This window comes from Leucopleurus acutus (genome assembly GCF_964270905.1).
Source record: "Leucopleurus acutus genome assembly, chromosome: 13".
Classification (NCBI taxonomy): domain Eukaryota; kingdom Metazoa; phylum Chordata; class Mammalia; order Artiodactyla; family Delphinidae; genus Leucopleurus; species Leucopleurus acutus.
This window is the reverse complement of record NC_139155.1, coordinates 51,064,895-51,083,970: the sequence shown is the minus strand read 5'-3', so window position 1 is coordinate 51,083,970 and position 19,076 is coordinate 51,064,895. Positions and strand designations below refer to the sequence as shown.

General features: G+C 36.3%; 1 protein-coding gene across 6 annotated transcripts in view; it reads left to right on the top strand.

The window, feature by feature from the left end:
* The window catches only part of RBBP8 (RB binding protein 8, endonuclease), an 81,184-nt gene that overhangs the window by 40,461 nt on the left and 21,647 nt on the right, over window positions 1-19,076 (top strand). For all 6 annotated transcript variants that reach the window (XM_082853228.1, XM_082853227.1, XM_082853229.1 and 3 more), the window contains 8 exons: window positions 6,374-6,549; window positions 8,467-8,571; window positions 12,532-12,617; window positions 14,129-14,238; window positions 15,318-16,200; window positions 16,282-16,408; window positions 17,326-17,414; window positions 18,332-18,449. In XM_082853228.1, the coding sequence (XP_082709354.1) occupies window positions 6,374-6,549; window positions 8,467-8,571; window positions 12,532-12,617; window positions 14,129-14,238; window positions 15,318-16,200; window positions 16,282-16,408; window positions 17,326-17,414; window positions 18,332-18,449 (1,694 nt within the window). The remainder of the gene's footprint in view (window positions 1-6,373; window positions 6,550-8,466; window positions 8,572-12,531; window positions 12,618-14,128; window positions 14,239-15,317; window positions 16,201-16,281; window positions 16,409-17,325; window positions 17,415-18,331; window positions 18,450-19,076) is intronic.

Genomic DNA, 19,076 nt, shown 5'->3' with positions numbered 1-19,076 from the left:
TTGGAAGATTTTTAATCTCAGTTTCAATGTCATTACTTGTGATCGGTCTGTTTATATTTTCTAATTCTTCCTGGTTCAGTCTTGGAAAATTGCACGCTTCCAAGAATTTGTCCATTTCTTCATGGTTGTCCATCTTATTGGCATATAGTTTTTTGTAGTAATCTCTTATAATCCTTTGTATTTCTGCTGTGTCAGTTGTGATTTCTCCTTTTTCATTTCTAATTTGATTGAGTAGTGTCCTCTCCCTTTTTTTCTTGATGAGTCTGGCTAATGGTTTATCAATTTTGTTTATCTTCTCAAAGAACCAGCTTTTAGTTGTATTGATCTTTGCAATTGTTTTCTTTGTTTCCATTTCATTTATTTCTGCTCTGATCTTTATGATTTCTTTCCTTCTACTGACTTTGGGTTTTCTTTGTTCCTCTTTCTCTAGTTGCTTTAGGTGTACCCTTCATTTTTAAAAAACTGAATTCTGAATCATATCTGGTTCCAAAGATTTCAGATAAGTGGTGGTTGACCTACATTAATTTATGTTCTGTGAATTAATTAGGCACATGTAGCTTATGGTATTTTGAACACATCAGCCCTGATATTTATGAATTCCAAAGATAAATAACTAGTCTGTAGAGGTTATACAGAATTAGATGGGTGAATGCCTCCAAAACCAAGGTTATAAAGTGATTTGTAACTAGATAATGCCATTTCCTTGGTCAACTGTGAATTCTAATTTGTTCAGAATTAGTGTTAGTGTTCTCGAATTCACAGATTTTTCTGTTGAAGCTCATTAATACATTAGAAAAGAAGTAAAAGCTGAAGTTTGTAATAACAGTGAAGATCAATCATATAGATGAGCTCAGGGCATGTATGTTTTATTTAGTACATGGCCTTAGAACAGTGTAGGAGGTAATCCGTTGTGTCTTTCAGTTCTCTCCTGAAATTTAAGATAGTTATTCTCATAAGCCAGCTTCTTTTACGACTTGTTCTCCTCAAATTCCCTTTTGCTTTCAGTCAGAAAAAGAAGTAGCAAGTATTATCTTGCCTGAAATTTCCCTGAACTTCAGAAAAAGTGTTTATTTATACTTTTTCTTGTTAAATGCAGTAATTCTGACTCACCTCATCTGGGTTTCATGTTACAGATACCTTCCTTTTTTGTTGTTGTTTTTGTTTTGTTTTGTTTGGCTGCATTGGGTCTTTGTTCCTGCATGTGGGCTTTCTCTAGTTGTGGCAAGCAGGGGCCACTCTTCGTTGCGGTGCGTGAGCTTCTTATGCGGTGGCTTCTCTTATTGCAGAACACGGGCTCTAGGAGCGTGGGCTTCAGTAGTTGCAGCACGTGAGCTCAGTAGTTGGGGCGCATGGGCTTAGTTACTCCGCAGCATGTGGGATCTTCCCAGACCAGGGATCGAACCCACGTCCCCTGCATTGGCAGGCGGATTCTTAACCATTGTGCCACCAGGGAAGTCCCACAGAGACCTTTTATGGTAGGACAGTTGTTTAGTGACACTATAGTAAGAAATTATTCAGAAAAAAATTTGCTGTTATAAAGTTCAAAATATATACTCAGCTGTACCAGTCACAGAAGGCAAGTAATTAAAAAGCTAAGTGTTGAGGTCATGACTTGTTTGGGGAAATGGATGAGCTGGATGTGTAAGTCAAAGGAGTCTTCTTTTTTGTTTGTTTTTTAAAACGCAAGTCCTCGACAGTGAAAGCACAGAGTCCTAACCACTGGGCTGACGGGGTTCCCTCAGTGCTCTCTTTTAAATTGAATTCCTTGTATAACTTCTTTAACAAATAGCCATTGTTTGAATACCTCTTATACAGGTTTACTGTGTCCCAAGCCTATTTAATTTTAACGAGATGATACTGTTAAAAGTTCTAAGTTTGGGTAGAAGTCACTGTACAGAGTGATATTTGTTGATTCTGATTTTTGCCTTCTGAGACCATCTGGAGCAAGTTTACCACCCCCCCCCCCCCCGCCTTCTATTTGATGGCCCTTTGTTTACATGAAGACAGGGTACGGGGCCCTCCTGAGTCTTAATTGTAAATAGGTAAATATATAGAGTAGATATTCTCTGTTCATTAACTGTTCTTTGTGAGACATTACTTCAAGACTCTTCAAATTATCATTTCTCTTTAATGTTTCAGTTTGTCAATATTTTAATTAATTCAGTTTTCTTCTAGGTATAGTCTGACCAGTAGAGCAATACTGCTCCCTCCATTTTTCTGTATCTTTTTACTTGTATTAATGTGGTCAAAACATACATACATTACTGGTGGTTCTTTACCAGGTTTACTGCTAACTAGAACCTCTAAGTCAAAGTCTTCCCTATGGCTTTATAGTAGTTGTTATGGTAACCTTCTATCAAAGGAGTCTTCATTGTAAGGTAAAGAGCACTATTGATTAAATACTATTTTCTGGGCATTGCATTACATTTTTACATATATTATTTCTTTCTCACCACTTTCCCACAAAAAAGAAGTAGGAAAGTACAGTACTGTATCTACTTTAATAGAGGCTCAGAAAGGTTAACTAACTTACCCAATGTGACTAGTAAATGTCAGATGCAGGATTTGAACCCAGGTCTACCTCAATTTCAGAGTTTTTAAACCCTCTGTATAGTTGTGTGCTAAAACAGCCTTAGAAGGTTACCTGCATGGTGTCACCCTGCGTAGGTGGATTCTCTCTCTTCTGACTCACTTCAGTGAGGCTTTTTATCTTGCATTTATCCTGTTCTATTTCATTTTGTTAGATTTGGCCCATTATTCCAACCTCTGGGGGTCTTTCATATGTTGATTTTTTTCCTACCATGTATTAGGTTAACTTTTATTCTCAGCTTTGTGTCTTCCACAAATTCAATGAATATTCCATCAGCACCCTCATCAAAATCAGTAATAAACGTTGAACAAAACCTGCCTGAGGATGGAGCCCTGAGGCATACTTCCACAGGTTTCCTCATCGATATAATTCTTTGTCTCATGGTGTTCAGTCAGTTTGGAGTCTGTCTTTCTCTATTAATACCAAGTTTGTATTTCTCCCTTTTGTTTACAGTGAGAAGATAACGAGAGAGTCACTGTCAGATGCCTTCCTGAGAGCGAGACATGCAGTAGAGCATTCCTCAGAAAACTAGCTTTCTAACCCTATTTTTAAAAATTAGTCTTATTTGAATTATTCATATTATAAACTGGTTCCAAGAAAGCAGGGTATCAGACTCATTAGTGTATATTTCAGGGAACCCTTTTTTTGAAAATCAGAATGTTTAAGTGAACCTGATAGCTGTAACTACTTCATTAAATTTAAATTATATTTTAACTGGAAGTGTAAGTTTTTTGGAGGAGGAGAAAAGCTTGAATATTAAAAGCTTCTTTACAGACTCATTATGAAGGGAGACCCTGGATCCTTACAGCTCTTAGAAAAATGGACAACTAAAATTGTTTTGACAGGAATTTAAGGGGAGGCTCTCGGGCCACTAGAAAGAAAAGTGGAAGGAGAAAGATGGCCAGTGTACATAATTAACCTAAAGCTGTGGCATAACATGTTAACTTTTCTCAGAAAATCAGAATGAGACCTAATGCTTTAAAGAAGAAACTTGGTTAACACATGGAAAGTTGTTTTGTTTTGTTTCTTTTTCTTTTATGACAAAGGACAAAGGAGGACAAAGCCAGCACTTGTTTACTTAGTTTGGACACCTCTAGTTAGAGCTGGCTTTGTGTGTGTGTGTGTGTGTGTGTGTGTGTGTGTGTGTGTGTGTGTGTGTGTGTGTGTGTGTGTGTGTGTGTGTGTGTGTGTGTGTGTTTTCCTTTTGTGATCCCAGCTACTTCTAGCTTGACTCTGCCAGGAAAGCAGTTTCTTCTCGTGACTTATTCATGTTTCAGGTTGAATTTTTATGACTAATAGGCAGGTAGCCTGTGATGTGATTAATTAAAGTGAGGTCAGATAGATTTCATACTCCATTAATTTGTAAAGGTTTCTCGTATGACTTTAGTTTACTTTGTTTTCTCCAGAATAAGATGGTAGAATTGTAGGTAGAGATTAGATACTCGCTCTAAAGATTTTACTCAGTATAGAGTATAGGATTATAGACCACAAATAATATTGATATTATCTAGGAAATTAAGATACAAATCCATTAGGAAAAACTAATCTCTTTTAATTAAAAAAAATCTCTGTTGGTCATAATTTATAAAAAGCTCATTATTCTTTGTTTGAAATATGTAGTATTACAAACTGATGAGTATATTAGGATAGACTGGTTTTGTCATGTAAAGCATAAATGCCTGACAGACTGATAAAAATTGGTGGCAAATAAGGTCAGTGATGGCTTGACATGGGAAAGGCAGTTGAGTTAAAGTGAATTAACTTTATTTTACTCAGTACCCACAATTCAGTCCAAACCCAGTCTTTAGGTGCCTTCGGGCCTGAATTGAATTGGGCAAGAACATATGCCTAGATCAGCACAAATTTATTTTTCTAGTGAAATCTGGGAACCTCTCATTCATTCATTCAATAAATATTTATTGGGCATGTACCAAGTACCCACTATTGCAGACACTTGTGATGTATCAATGAACCGAGAAGATCCTTATCCTTTTAGAGCTTACTTTCTGGCTGGTGAGCAATAGACAAATCAATTATGTACTATGTTAGAAAGCAGCAACTGCTATGGATAAAGCAACAGCAGAATAACAAGGAACTAGAGTACTAGGGTGTGGGAAGGGGTTGCAGTTTTAAATAGCATGTTCAAGGCAGGCATTGATGAGAAGGCAAACCCTTGAAGAAGATGAGGTAGTTAGCCATGTGATATCTGGGGATGAGCATTCCAAGCAGATGGAACAGCTGGAGCAAAGAACGTAAAGTAGGGGTGTGCCTGGTGTGTTTGAGGAGCCTGGGGAAGCGAGGGTGGCTGGAGTAGAATGTAATATGAGAGGAGTCAGGTAACGGGGGAGGGGGATGATCAGATCCATCATTATAAGGAGTTTGGCTTGTGTTTTCAGTGAAGTGGGGAGATGTGGCAGGTTTTAATCAGAAGAGTGACATGATATGATGTAAGTTTTAATAAGACTATTCTGACTGATGTGTTGAGAGTACTGACAGTGAAATGTGGATAGAAGCAGAAGCAGAAATTCAAAGTCTGAGTCCTACTTGTAGTCAGTCATCAGCCCCATGGTCTATACCAAGGATAACAGTGTTGTCCTGGGAGTCTGGCTGCCAGGGTTTAGATCCTGCTTCTGTTAAACGTTCTTATTTTATTTTTTATAAATTTATTTATTTATTTTTGGCTGCATTGGGTCTTCTTTGCTGTGCGTGGGCTTTCTCTAGTTGCGTTGAGCGGGGGCTGCTCTTCATTGTGGTGCACGGGCTTCTCATTGTGGTGGCTTCTCTTGTTGCAGAGCATGGGCTCTAGGCGCTTGGGCTTCAGTAGTTGTAGCTCACAGGTTCTAGAGCACAGGCTCAGTAGTTGTGGTGCACGTGCTTAGTTGCTCTGTAGCGTGTGGGAATCTTCCCAGACCAGGGCTTGAACCCATGTCCCCTGCATTGGCAGGCGGATTCTCAACGACTGCGCCACCAGGGAAGCCCTTCCTATTTTATTTTAGTTAGTGACTTAACCTCTGTATCTGTATTTTCTGTTTGTAAAATGAGAGTAATAATGATAATACCTTATACTTAAACTGATACATGTAACGCTTTGAACAGTGCCCGCCAGTGTAAACCTGCAACAAATGTTGGTGTTACCAGTGTTAGTACTATTTATCACCCTGAATTTGTCATTTGCCAAGTCTTGTTGATTCTGTTGCCAGAGTGTTTAACACTGGTCCCTTCCTTTCCATACGTATCTTCAGAATTCCAGTTCAAACCCAGAGAAGCTCCTGCCTGAACTATTACAGCCACTACTTCCTTTCTTTCTGTCCCAGTCAATCTTGCACAGTCTTGCTGCTAGATTGTCACATTACTTCCATTCTCTAAAACCTTCATTCCTTTCCTCTTGCTTTCTAAATTATGTGCACACTTAGTCGAGGCTCTCCTTCATGTAGTTCCGGCTTGTCTTTCTCTAACACAAGTACACAGTACTGCCTGCCTTTAACTCAAACTTGGAGGATCCTCTGCTGATTTTCTCTGCCATTTGAAATTCTTTTAATTTCACCTCAAGTACCACCAACTACACTTTCTACTTCACTTCTCACAGTAATATTCCCCACCTGGTACTCTAGTCATGTGAGTATTTCTCTAATCCTTGTATTTAGACTTGGAACATCAGATGCAAGGAATTATATCTCTTACGGCTTCATACCTGTGTTCTGCTGTCGCTCATACCATATGCTAGATGTTTTAATAAATATTTATCAAACTAATTTTCATTCAGTTGTCCTTATTTTCCTCTAGGAATGATCAACCACATCAAGCAACCGATCTTGAAACTGAGGAAGATGTTATTCCAGATTCACCAATAACAACCTTTTCATTTTCTGGCGCTAACCGACTACGAAGGAAGGAGAACCTCCACGTCCGATACGTAGAACAAACACATACTAAACTGGAGCACTCTGGGTGTGCACAGGGTAAGGATTGGAGTTGTAGTTTAGTTACCTGGTTCTGTTAAAAAAAAAAGTATTCATCTATTGTTAGGAAGATAGTCATTTTTCAGGTAACTTACGTTACAATTGTAAGTTTAACTTCCATTAGTGAAGTGACTGGGAAGGCATCTACTGCCCGTATTATGTATAGACGTGTGTTGCTCATCTGAATATGTAAACACTCAGCATTTTACAAAGGTACTGAATAGTTTTCTTTTTATTTAAAAACTATTCCTATGTGTATATATCTGAGTAGGATACATGGGAAGAGGAGATATCCTAACATTAAGTTCCACCTACTGTGTGCTGGTTATTTTGCTGATTTGAATACATTATTACTGTGTTTTAATCCTCAGGACAGGTTTGAGGTAGCTACTAGCACCTTCGTTTTATAGATGAGGAAAGATTTGCTCTTTAGAGGGGTTAAGTAACCTGTCAAGTAAGTAGATGAGTCAAAATTCAAATATAGATCTTCCTGGCTCTAAACTATTGTAGTTTCCAAGTCTTATCCACAGCTACTCCCACCAGCGCTTTAACCAGCTGTTTTTATTTTTTATAATATGTAGCGCTTGGTGGTAAATCAAGAAATGGCTTTATAATGTATCTACTTCGTGGCTTGTCAGTGGCATATTTCTAATTCCAAGCCAGTTGACCATTTCTGCTAAATGCTTTGGAAATACCTTTTCATGTAGTCCTGAAATTTATCCTGTGATGTGATACGGTGCTTATTCCTTTTAATATTAATCTAAAAGTAAATATTTTTAAAACTTTCATCTTAACCTAAACTGTTTGTAACAAGGAAAGCACTCGAGGGAAAGGAGTATACACAGTCTTAGAGATATTTTTCTAATGCAAATAAATTGTTGACAGTAGCTATGCCTTTTAAAGAAACAGTAGATCTTAATCTTTGATACTGGAAAATTGACAGTTTTCCCCCATTTTATATGAGCTTGCATCACCATCTAGTGGAAAACAAAAGAATTGTTAAAAATCTTACACGTAATTAGGAGCTAAATTAAAATGTAAGATCATGGATTTAGAATGAACATTTGTGGGCCTTTTTGTCTGATCAGATAGAACATGAATCACTACAGATAAGCATCGGCATAATTTAGATCATGTTTAAATCCATCTGAAAGAATATCCAGAAAAGCAAATCACAGCAATTTTCTTTTTTAGGAAAAGTCATCTTTTGTATCTAGTAAAATGCTCTTGGTTTATTTCTTCATTGTATGAGAATAACCTGTAACTATTTAAAACTTTGTCAATTTTAATCTTGTTCTGATCATTTTTACTTGGAATATGAAATTCTGCTTTTAAAATATGCTTTTGAGCCATGCAAATTATGTTAAAACTAATTTAATGACTAGTTACTCCTTTTCTCTTTCTAACCACCCATGCTTATTTATTTTTACATGTATACTGCTTTTTAATGATAATTTCTAGTTATAATTAGTAAAAGTCTATTTCCCTTTACTTTGTCCTTGTTTTGGTTTTCTTTGAATTAAACCCTTAAATAGTGGAATGATTTCTGATAAAGCATGTTTCAGCTTTCCTTCCAGAAAATGAAAACTCTAAAACAAAGATTGAAAAAGCTGTATGATGCAATATTCATTTCAAATGAACCTACTGATTTGCAATGATACACAAGGAAAAGATACATTAAAATATTACAACTCTAGAAGGCTTAGGTCAGAAGAATTTATCTGTTCCAGTCCTCTCTACCCCACTGTCCTAACTACCAACTTTGTTTCTCAGTGAAACTAAAGGAATAACCTTTTTAGAATATTAAAGTTACGTGAATAAAATGCACTTCTAGTGCATTTAAAGATAGATTTGTATTGGCTTATCATTTTTCATGATTGTTTGTTTATATGTAATCTCTCTTCCTTTTTCTCTTAGAATTGAGAAAAATACCGAAGTCTTCAACTCATCCACCACATACACATAATGAACGTGAAATTCTAGTGGCTGACACTTGTGATCAGAGTCAAGCTCCAGTGGCTAGTAAGCAAGATACTGAGATTACTTTATAAGTTTAAAATTGGTGGACAAGAGTGACCGTCTGAATTAGACAACATTTTAAAATATTTTCCATATAATTTTGTTTGTATTATTTGTTGTTTAGCAGTCTTTTTCATATTGGAAAGTAATGTTATCCTGTTATTAATTCATATTAATATCCCTATCCACATTAATTACAATTGCTAGTAATTTTAAGTAAATAAGGCTTTACTGTGGTTTACTCATTCATTCAATAAATATTTGGATGCCTAATGTATACCGGGCACTAAACAAAACAAAATCTTTAACCTCATAGAGCTTACAATCTAGTTGGGGAAGAGAGAAAATAAATATATGTTAGATGGATCAGGGGCTCTGAAGAAAAATAAAGCAGGGTAAGAAGAGATATTAGAAAGCCTCACTTTAAAAGCAACATTTGAGCAGAGACTGAGGGAAGCAAGTGAGTCGTGTTGATTTCTGGGGCAAGGGCATTCCAGGTGGAGAAGTCAGTAAGCACAAAGGCCTTGAGGTGGGGGTGTTCTTTGGTTTGATTGAGGAACATTAAGGAGCCCTGTGTGGCTGGGGCAGAGTGAGTGAAAGGGAGATTGGGTTGGGCAACTCTGTTCTTTAAAGTTGCTATTTGCTAAGAGGAGAGAGACTGGGAGCAGGAGGTTTGCAGGGTGGCTGAGGGTAGGGGTTTGGTTTTGAGAATATTTTGTTTTCAGATGCCGGGTAGACATTCAGGTAAAGATTTTGGATGGGTAGGTGGGTGTGAATGTAGAGAAGTCTAACATAGAGATACAAATGGAAGTTGTTAGCATGTAGGTGGTGTCTGAAGCCATGAGACTGGATGAGATAGCCAAGCAAGTGAGTGAAGATGGGAAAGAGAAGAAGTTCCAGTACTTAGCCCTGAGGCACTCCATTATGTAAAGGAGTGAGTCTCAGCTATTTTTTATTATCACTCCCACGTGGCCTTTTTAGACACCCCACCGCCCCCCTGCATCACTTCCCCCATGAGATTTTAATACTGCGGATATACTGTATTGAGTGTATCTGTGTCTCATACATAAAAATATTTTTTTGCCCCCAAGAACCATTTTCACTTCCTCGGAGGCAGTATCGCAGCTGTTGGGATGATGATTTAGAGATTGTGAAAATGAGGAACAACCAAGTAGCCAGAGAAGGAGCTGCCAGTGAGATAGGAGAACCAAGATAAAGTGGCGTCCTTTAAACCAAGAGAGAAAGAACGGAGTGGTCACTGTGGAGAACAGTGCTGATAGGTCGCAGAAGATGAAGACTGAGTATTGACCGTTGGATTTGGTCCCCTGGGGATCATTGAGTGTTTAACTCTCAATGAGAGTTGTTAAAGTGTAGAGGTGATCAACTAGACTATCATGTTCAAGAGAACCGGAAGGAGCACTTGTGAACAAGTCCTTCAGGGCCTTTTTGTGAAGGGGGAAGGGAGAACGGACAGTGGCTAAAGAGAAACATTGGTCCAGGGAGGATTTTAAAAGATGGACTATTATAGCATATTCAGCATGTTTTTATGCTGATGGAATGATCTTGTAAAGAGAGAAATGAGTAATTCTGGAGAAGGTACAATTGCTAGATCCTTGAAAAAGTGAGAGGAGATGAAATGCAGAGCAAAAGTGGGAGGACTGGCCATGGTTAATCACTTACTCATTTTATACTAGTAAAATTAGTAAAATCAGAGCCTATACTCTGAGAGCTACAAATTTTTTATATTAGTGTATGTATGTTTGTTTGCATGTGTATAGACAGACTGTCAGGCAAAGGCTGCAGGGGACGTTAGACTGTGTCAGAACCTTGCTTCTCAGCACTCGGGAGCCCATTTTCTTCTGCCGCTGCGAGAACTTTACCCCATCAGTTGTTCTCTTATCCTGTATCTCCAGTTTCTCTGCAGGTTCCTTCTTTCCAACATAAAGATACATGTTATCTTTTGTCTTTTAAAATAACCCCCTCTTAATTGTCTCCACTCTCAGCTAGAGCTTCTCTTCAAAGCTGAAAAAGCAGTCTGTGCTCAATTTCTCCTTTCTGTCAACTCCCATTCACTCCAGGAAGAAAAAGGGGTGCAGGGGAAGGGAGGAAGGAGGGCGGAAAAGAGGGAGAGGAAGGGGGAGAAAAGCGGACACATCCTCACACTCTCTTCTCTCACTCATTACATTGGAACTGCTTGGCAGTAGTCATCAGAGACCTCCTGGTTGTTAAATCTAGTGAATGCTTACCAGTCTTTATCTTACTTGACCTTTCTATGACATTTGACATTGCACACACTTTTTCTTGAAGTGGTGCCACTCTCCTGATTCTCTTACTTATTGTTCATTTTTCACCTTCCATTGCTGGCTATTCTTTCTCCATCTGTCTTTTAAATGTCACTGTCCCCAGTATATATGATCCTTGGCCTATTCTCTCATTTTCTGTTTCTGGAGGAATCTTCACTTCGAGTTAGTATTCTGCTACCACCTATATGATAATAAATTCCAAATCTATCTCTTTCCAAGACTTTTCTCTTGAATTCCAAACTGATGTATCTGCCTGCTATTGAACATCTATACCTGGATATCCTTCCACTTCAGCACGTCCAAAGTGAGACTTTCTTGTCAAACCTGCTCATCCTTTTATTTACAGTCTCAGTGAATGACAGTTTACATACCTCTTTGAGTTACCTAAATCAGAAAACTTCGAATCATCTTAGATTCCTGCTTCTTCAACTCTCATACGTAAATAGTCTCCAAGTCTTATTGATTGCACCTCCTACACATCCGTCATGCACATTCTTCTGCACCCACATTATACTAGTTTGGGCCATCAGCATCTCTCATGAGACTCTTTTAGTAATCTAATTAGTCCCGTTGCCTATTAGTGAGCGCTTCTTGTTCTGTCAGCCTGTCTGAATCACCTTTTTAGCCCAAATATTGCATCTGTCCTCCATTAAAAAACCTTGACTATCTCTTCATTGTCTACAGGATAAATTTTAAATTCTTTAGCATAATCTGATCCTTTATCAACCTGTCTGCGCTCATGTCCTAACTACCATTTTAGCTTTTGCACTTTGATTTCCAGCAGTTGAACCACATGTAGTTGCCTGAACATGCAGTTTTGTTTCACATATCACACCTTCCACATACCTAGAATCCTCTCTGCCCCCAGCCCAGTTTAATTCCTTTTTCTCTCAAGGGTCAGCTTAGTCAACACTTGGTGAGCTTTCCTTGTTTTCTCAAGGCAGATTTAGGAGTCCTTGCTCTGTGTTTAAATGACCCCTTTTATGTACCTTTAATGTTTATCACATTTTATTGCAATTTTCTTTATACCTTTCAACTATAGCAGCCCATAAGCTCCTTGAGGACAACAACCTTTTCTCTTCGTAGCACAATGCCTGAAACCTAGTATGTGCTACATAAATACTTGTTGACTTATTGAAACTCCGTATACATAAAACTTTATAAAATATTTGAACACAGGTGAATTCTGTATAAATATGTTGTGTTAGCTTAAAACTTGAAAATTATGCAATGCTGAAAATCTCTGCACTGTGAGAGTTTTCATGAAGTGAAACTCTCATGAAAGTGTTTTCATGAAAGGTTACTATATAAATACGGTTTGATATTCATGCTGTGTCTTGTATCACAAGAACTCCATTTAATTATATGTTTTTTATGATTTTTTTCCAGTGGAAATAAGAAAAATAATCTACCTGTTAACATTCAATTCATTTAGGAAAAATAGAAAACTAGCTGAAAAAGTTTGGCAAGTGTAGGTGCTAGATACCTGCAACTTATTGCAATTTATAGTAGATATTTTGGACTTTACGTAGAATTTTAAAAATTGTTCAGTGCCATTTTGTAAATTGGTCCTTTGAGCTTTTTCTTTCCTTTTAGGTATTTTTTCATATGTCTAATTTCTACAATTGTATAATTTGTTTTGGTTTTTTTTTAAACTTAGATACACATGGAAAAAGCAGTTATCCTCCTGATAATTTAGCTACAGTTGTTGCTGAAACACTTGGACTTAGTGTTCAAGATGAGTCTGTAAGTAATTGTTTACTTTGGTGATAATATGAGTTAATTAGTGTCTTTTGAGGTCAGTTTTTCGAGAATTGAGCAAGAGAAAAATTATTTTATCCAAAGATTATTGGATAAAGGCCTAGAACAAAAATTGATGTGACTAGAAAAGCCCATTTATATTATTCACCCCAGGCAGTCTCAGAAATCTAGAATCTTTAGAATTCTTGGGATATATAGGTTGTGGGTTGAATCAAAATTTATATGACTTAGAGGATTTAGCAACCGTCTTCCCTCTCCCCCTCTCCTCCCTACCCTATTCCAACTAAGAGAAGACTTTAAGAGAAGTCTTAAACCTTTAGGTTGATTTCAGAATTTATTGGATCTTTTCAACATCCTTTAAACCAGGCTTTGATTTGGAAGATAGTCTGAATTCTTGGGTCTACTATAGATCCTTTAATTCATCTTTGTCCTTATAAATGCCAGTCCAATTAGACCACATCTTTAGGAATTGAGTCAGAAATTGACCCCATGATTTTCTTTTCGTTGTTTTAGTTCTTCCTTCCATCAGACACATTTACTTTTTTTCTTAATTGATCCCTAAAAAATGGAAACCTTGAATTCTTCAATCTTAGGGAAGTTTCATTTTGGTACAGCTTTAAAACTATTCTTTTGCTTTAGTCAGTAAATGTATATATTGAATATACATTTAGTATATGTAAATGTATATTCAAACCATTGAATTGGTTTTTCACTGCATTTGAATGTTTTTTTTTTTTTTGGTCCTTTCTAGTTTTAAATCTCTCTTCAAGTGATAGTGGGTAGTTTTTACCCTTTGAACTTTAAATGTTTTAATGGTTTTTAATTCCGTCCTGCCCATAAACCTGGCAAGTCAGTAGTTTAGACACCAAATCTAGTAAGGGAACTGATCTCTAAAGACCTGCTGCTCAAAGTGTGATCCACAGGCCGACAGCATTTGCATCCTTGGAAATTTGTTCGAGATAGAAAATCTCAAACCTAACCCCAGACCTACTGAAAGAGAACTTATATTTTCACAAGATCCTCAGTTGATTTGTATGCATGTTAAAGTTCGGGAAGCATGGCTCTCTAAAGCATCCTTTTAAATTTGTCTCCTATAAGTATGATCAGTCATCTCTCTTCCCTTCCTCTAATCTAACTAATCTTGTTTTTTGGAATTGGCAACCACCAGTCTGCTTTCTGTCCTTATGAATTTACCTATTCTGAATAATTCATATATAAATGGGATCATATATGTGGCTTTTGAGTCTGGCGTCTTTCACTTAGCCTCATCCACATCATAACGTGTATCAGTATTTCATTCCTTTTTAAGAATAAATAATCTTGGGACTACCCTGGCAGTCCAGTGGTTAAGACTCCATGCTTCCACTGCAGGGGGCACGGGTTTGATCCCTGGTCAGGGAACTAAGATCTCACATGCTGTGTGGCACGGCCAAAAAAAAAAAGAGAGAATTAAAATCTTCCATTGTATTTACGTACTTTATATTTTATTATTGAAGGAATCTCGAGGTCCTATGAGCCCTGTTGGTGATGAGCTCTACCACTGTCTGGAAGGAGATCACAAAAAACCTTTTGAGGAATCTAGAAGAAATAGTGAAGATAGTTTAAGGTAATTTGGGGCACTTTGGTAAAAACTTACAAACCATCGATGAAATTCCATTACAGTGAGTTCCATATATTTAAACTATTTCTCTCCCTCAGCTTGTTATTCTGGTTGTATTAATTTTTACTTAAAAAAATATTTTCCCCAGTTTATGACCAATTGAGGGCTTTTTGTGTTAATGTAGGGAGATGGATATTACTTTTAGATTCTTTCTGTACTTCTATCAAGGAGTACTTAAGAGGTCCCAACCTTATCTCCTTTAAAGATCCAATCATCCCTTCTGGGTTTGTATTTTCAAAAACTGGACATTTTATGAAATCCATTATTAGTTCAGATGAGCTTCCAAGATTGGGATACATCTTGTTTTTACTAATTTCAGAACATCCCTTAACTAACAGTACCTATATTTATGTGGCACTTTGCTTTTTAAAAGAGCTTTCAGTATTAGATACATATATCACATTTAATTTGTCATCATAGTAACTCATTAAAGTAGGTTTTATTACCCCCATTTTTTACAGTCAACAAAAACGAAGCTTCACAAAGGTTAAATGTCTTTAACACAAATATTAAGTATGAGAGTCAGAGCTCTTAGCCATTCCACATCTTCAAACTTAACCCTAATGCTCTTTCTACTGCCACAGCTGTCTCCTCTGCTACAGGCAGTCTGGGTCTTGAGTTATGTTCAATTCTGTAGTATAAGAATTTTGTTTCTTGGAGTTACTCATGATAAGATTTCATAACAGCAAAAGAATTTGGGTCCCCAGTGGGATTTACTAAAATACGATTTTATTATATAGTAAATTTATTTAAGTTACTTAGGAAAAATATTTATAGATAGGAATATCATTGTATTGAGATAGGTTTGCTGTATCATTTCCCTCTGCTTTTTGTCAGCCAAATAAAGAGAAGCCAGCAACTATATTGTATCTTAAATTTTGGTTAATGGTCTGCATCTAAGATGTGGATAAGACCTTACTATTAATAATTGTATATTAGCAAAAGTTTTCTCATTATGCTTGTCTTTTAATTTTTACCTTATTTCTTTAATAGGAAAAAAGCTTTACCACTCTTTATTTTTTTAGATTTTCAGATTCTGATTCAAAGCCTCCTCCTCAAGAAGAATTGACTACTCGGGTATCATCTCCTGTATTTGGAGCTACCTCTAATGTGAAAAGTAGTTTAGGTTTGAATACAAGTTTGTCCCCTTCTCTTTTAGAGACTGGGAAAAAAAACCATCTGAAAACAATGCCTTTCAGCAACACTTCTAATTCTAGATCAGAGAAACCTAGATTAAAATCTGAAGATGGTGCCCTTTTCACACATCATAATATTGGGGCTGAAGTGAAGAAGATCACTAACCAGTCATCTTCTAATAAGCAGATGCTTATAAATAAAAATACAAGTGAACAGGATAGTATTGATCACATTAAAGATACTGTTACTGATAAAGATAAACATGTGGTACCCCTGAAATCACTGGGAGGCCGAACCAAAAGGAAGAAAATCGAGGAAGAAAGTGAAGATGAAGTAAGCTGCCCCCAAGCCTCCTTTGATAAAGAAAATGCTTTTCCTTTTCCACCGGATAGTCATTCTTACATGAATGGAGACTATGTGATGGATAAACCTCTGGATCTGTCTGATCGATTTTCAGCTATTCAGCGTCAAGAGAAAAGCCAAGGAAGTGAGAACTCTAAAATCGGATTTAGGCAAGTGACTCTCTCTGAGGTTTTGAAGCCTGTTCCAAAGGGCTCTTCCTCGAGCCGTAAGGCCTTGAGTGGCAGCTGTGGGTTAACCAGAGATTCCCCAGAAGAGCCCAGCAGCTTACAGGAGTCCCTCCTCCAGTCCTTGAATAAATCTCCAGATAATAAAACACTGTTACAAATAAAGGAAGAAAATTCTATCTTTAAAATCCCTCTACGTCCACATGAAAGTCTGGAGACAGAGAATCTTTTTGATGACATGAAGGTTTGTGTTAAATGTTCAAGGATTTTGATTAAAATGGTTGTTGTGATTTCTCCTAGATGCTAATAATTCTTTCTGTTTTAGGGTGCTGGTTCTTGTGAGCCTATAAAAATAAAAACCAGGTCAGTCCATGGAGCATGTGAACTTGCATCAGTTCTTCAGTTAAATCCATGTAGAATTGCTAAAACAAAGTCTCTACAAAACAACCAAGGTATGTACACTATAAATAGCATTTCTACTTTTTTAATGACTTTAAATTGAGTATTGTAATATATTATGTACATTCTTTGGATAGACTGAATTATTTTCAGAAAAAATATCTTATCCCTGTGTGTTTCTGTGTTGATAGCACAATTCTTATTGGTTTCACTTCACATGTGATTTTCCTGCTTTTTGAAAAAATAAATTGACATCTTTAATACCTACTTTCTATAGGTGATTTTATAGATTTACCTGTTCTATGTAGTTGTTTCTTATTTTCTTTACAAAAAGAAAGCTTTAAAAAATTTAAACTATACAGATTTTAAAAATATAAAAAGTAGAAATTTATCGTCCAAACCTTGTTCCTCACCCATAGATAGCCTGTCCTTTTCTTTGCATTTACATGTATATCTGTAAACATTTGCGTATGCTAACTCTGTGTTTAACCTTTTGAGGAACTATCAAACTTTCTTCCAAAGGAGCTACAACGTTTTACATTCCCACCAGCAGCATGTGAGGGTTCCAATTTCTTCACATTTTGAGGGTTCCAGTTTCTCCACATTCTCACCAACACTTGTTACTGTCTTTTTGATTATAGCCATACTGTGGGTGTGAAGTTATATCTCAGTTGTGGTTTTGATTTGCCTTTCCCTGATGGCTAATGATGTTGCGCATCTTTTCATGTACTTATTGGCCAGTCGTATATCTTCTTTGAAGGACTGTCTCTTCAGGTCCTTTGCTTATTCTTAATTGAAGTAATTGTCTTATTATTGAGGTATGACAGTTCTTTATATATCCTAGGTACAAGTCCTTTATCAGACATATGATTTGCAAAACTTTTCTCATTCTGTGGGTCCCATAATGTTTTAAGGTGATGAGAATTTTAAAAATTTGTTTTTATTTGTTCATTTTTTTCTCTTATCTAAGATGTATCCTTTGAAAACATCCAGTGGAGTATAGATCCAGGAGCAGACCTTTCTCAGTATAAAATGGATATTACTGTAGTAGATACAAAGGTAAGTTAGAAAATAGAACCAAAGCCCATGTGGTTATTCTAGTGTATTGTTAGTCACCCTGCTGTCCTGACTCACTCTATGACCTTGAGGGAATCACATACCTCTTACAGCCTTCATGTATTTATTCAGAAAACTATGAAATAATAACACTTATGCCAACATTATGGTATTTTTGAAAGTGTAATAATAATAATAATACTTTCTGACTTTGGAGAACTTTGCTGAAAAATATAGTTTTAAAATAATGTAAAATGCTAATTACATATTTTAAATAGTTTTTTTTTTTTATCAAAATAATCTGTCATATGCCTTGATTAACTTAAAATAATCTACCTTCAAGAAAAAAATTTCATTTTTCCCAGTTGGCTAATTTTTTAAAATACTGTGTATTTTTTCATTAAAATTCATAGCAGAAATAAATTTTTTGGTTTGTATTTAGGTTCTTCATAGTTTGAGAAGTTCTCTTTCACTTGGTAGCATATTAATAAAGTATGTAACAGTTGCTAGAGTAATAAATATCCATTAAGAAATCAAATTTGACTTGTGAACTTTTGTTCTTAGTGTACATTGATGTTCATTTCTGTGAAGCAGATTAGGGAAGAAAGGAAGCTCCAGGGATCGTGGTAACGCATAGTTCTCTCATGCTTGGCAGCAGTCCTTTTCCTAGGCTTGAGAGACGATGCTTGTATATCAAAGCTAAAAATGGTTTATAGGCATTTAAACCTAAATGTATCTATATTCCTAAAGGGTAAAGGTAAATATTACTTAATGCTACTGAAATGTAAGTGTACACTTAAAAATGATTAAAATGGTAACATTTGTGTTATGTATATTTTACCCCACCCCCCTCCAAAAAGTAAATATTAGGACGTAAAGGAATGATTGTTAAAATTTTGAATTTTTAAATATTTATTCAGGATGGCAGTCAGTCAAGATTAGCAGGAGGAGAGACAGTGGACATGGACTGTACATTGGTTAGTGAAACTATGCTTTTAAAAATGAAGAATCAAGAGCAGAAGGGAGAAAAAAGTCCAAGTAAGATTTGATTTCTTTTTTTTAATTTTAATACAAATGTGGAGGGAAGTTTATAGACATACCATTGCACTGATAAGTGACCTCTTCACCGTAAACTAGTTTTTTTCCCCCCCCGTTCTCCTAATACTAGATTTCTCTTTAGTAAAGCTTAGTGTCAATATTTCAGGAAAAAAAGTCTTTAGTAAAAATAATTTTTATTTCCAAAAGAATTCACGTTGTTTCCAGGGGTCAGCAAACTACAGCCAGCTACCAGTTTTGTAAGTAAAGTTTTACTGGAACGCAGCCTCACTCGTTTATTTATTGCCTGTGGCTGCTTGTTGAACACAGCAGCAGAGCTGAGTAGTTTCTGCAGAGACCTTATGGCCCCACAGGCCTAAAATATTTACTGTCTGACCCTTTAAGAAAAAGTTTCCTGATCCCTGGTTTAGATAATTTTTTTTATAAAAGGTATAAAGGGACTCTTGAGAGTCCTGTTTTAGAAATACTATTTTCCAAAGCAATTTGCTAAGAAAAAAAAGGGAGGATTCCACTGAGAATTATTAGTATAGATTTGCAAATTAGCAGTAAACTAAGAATGATAGTGTATATGATGAGTGAGTGACTCTGCCATATTCTACTTCTATAGAA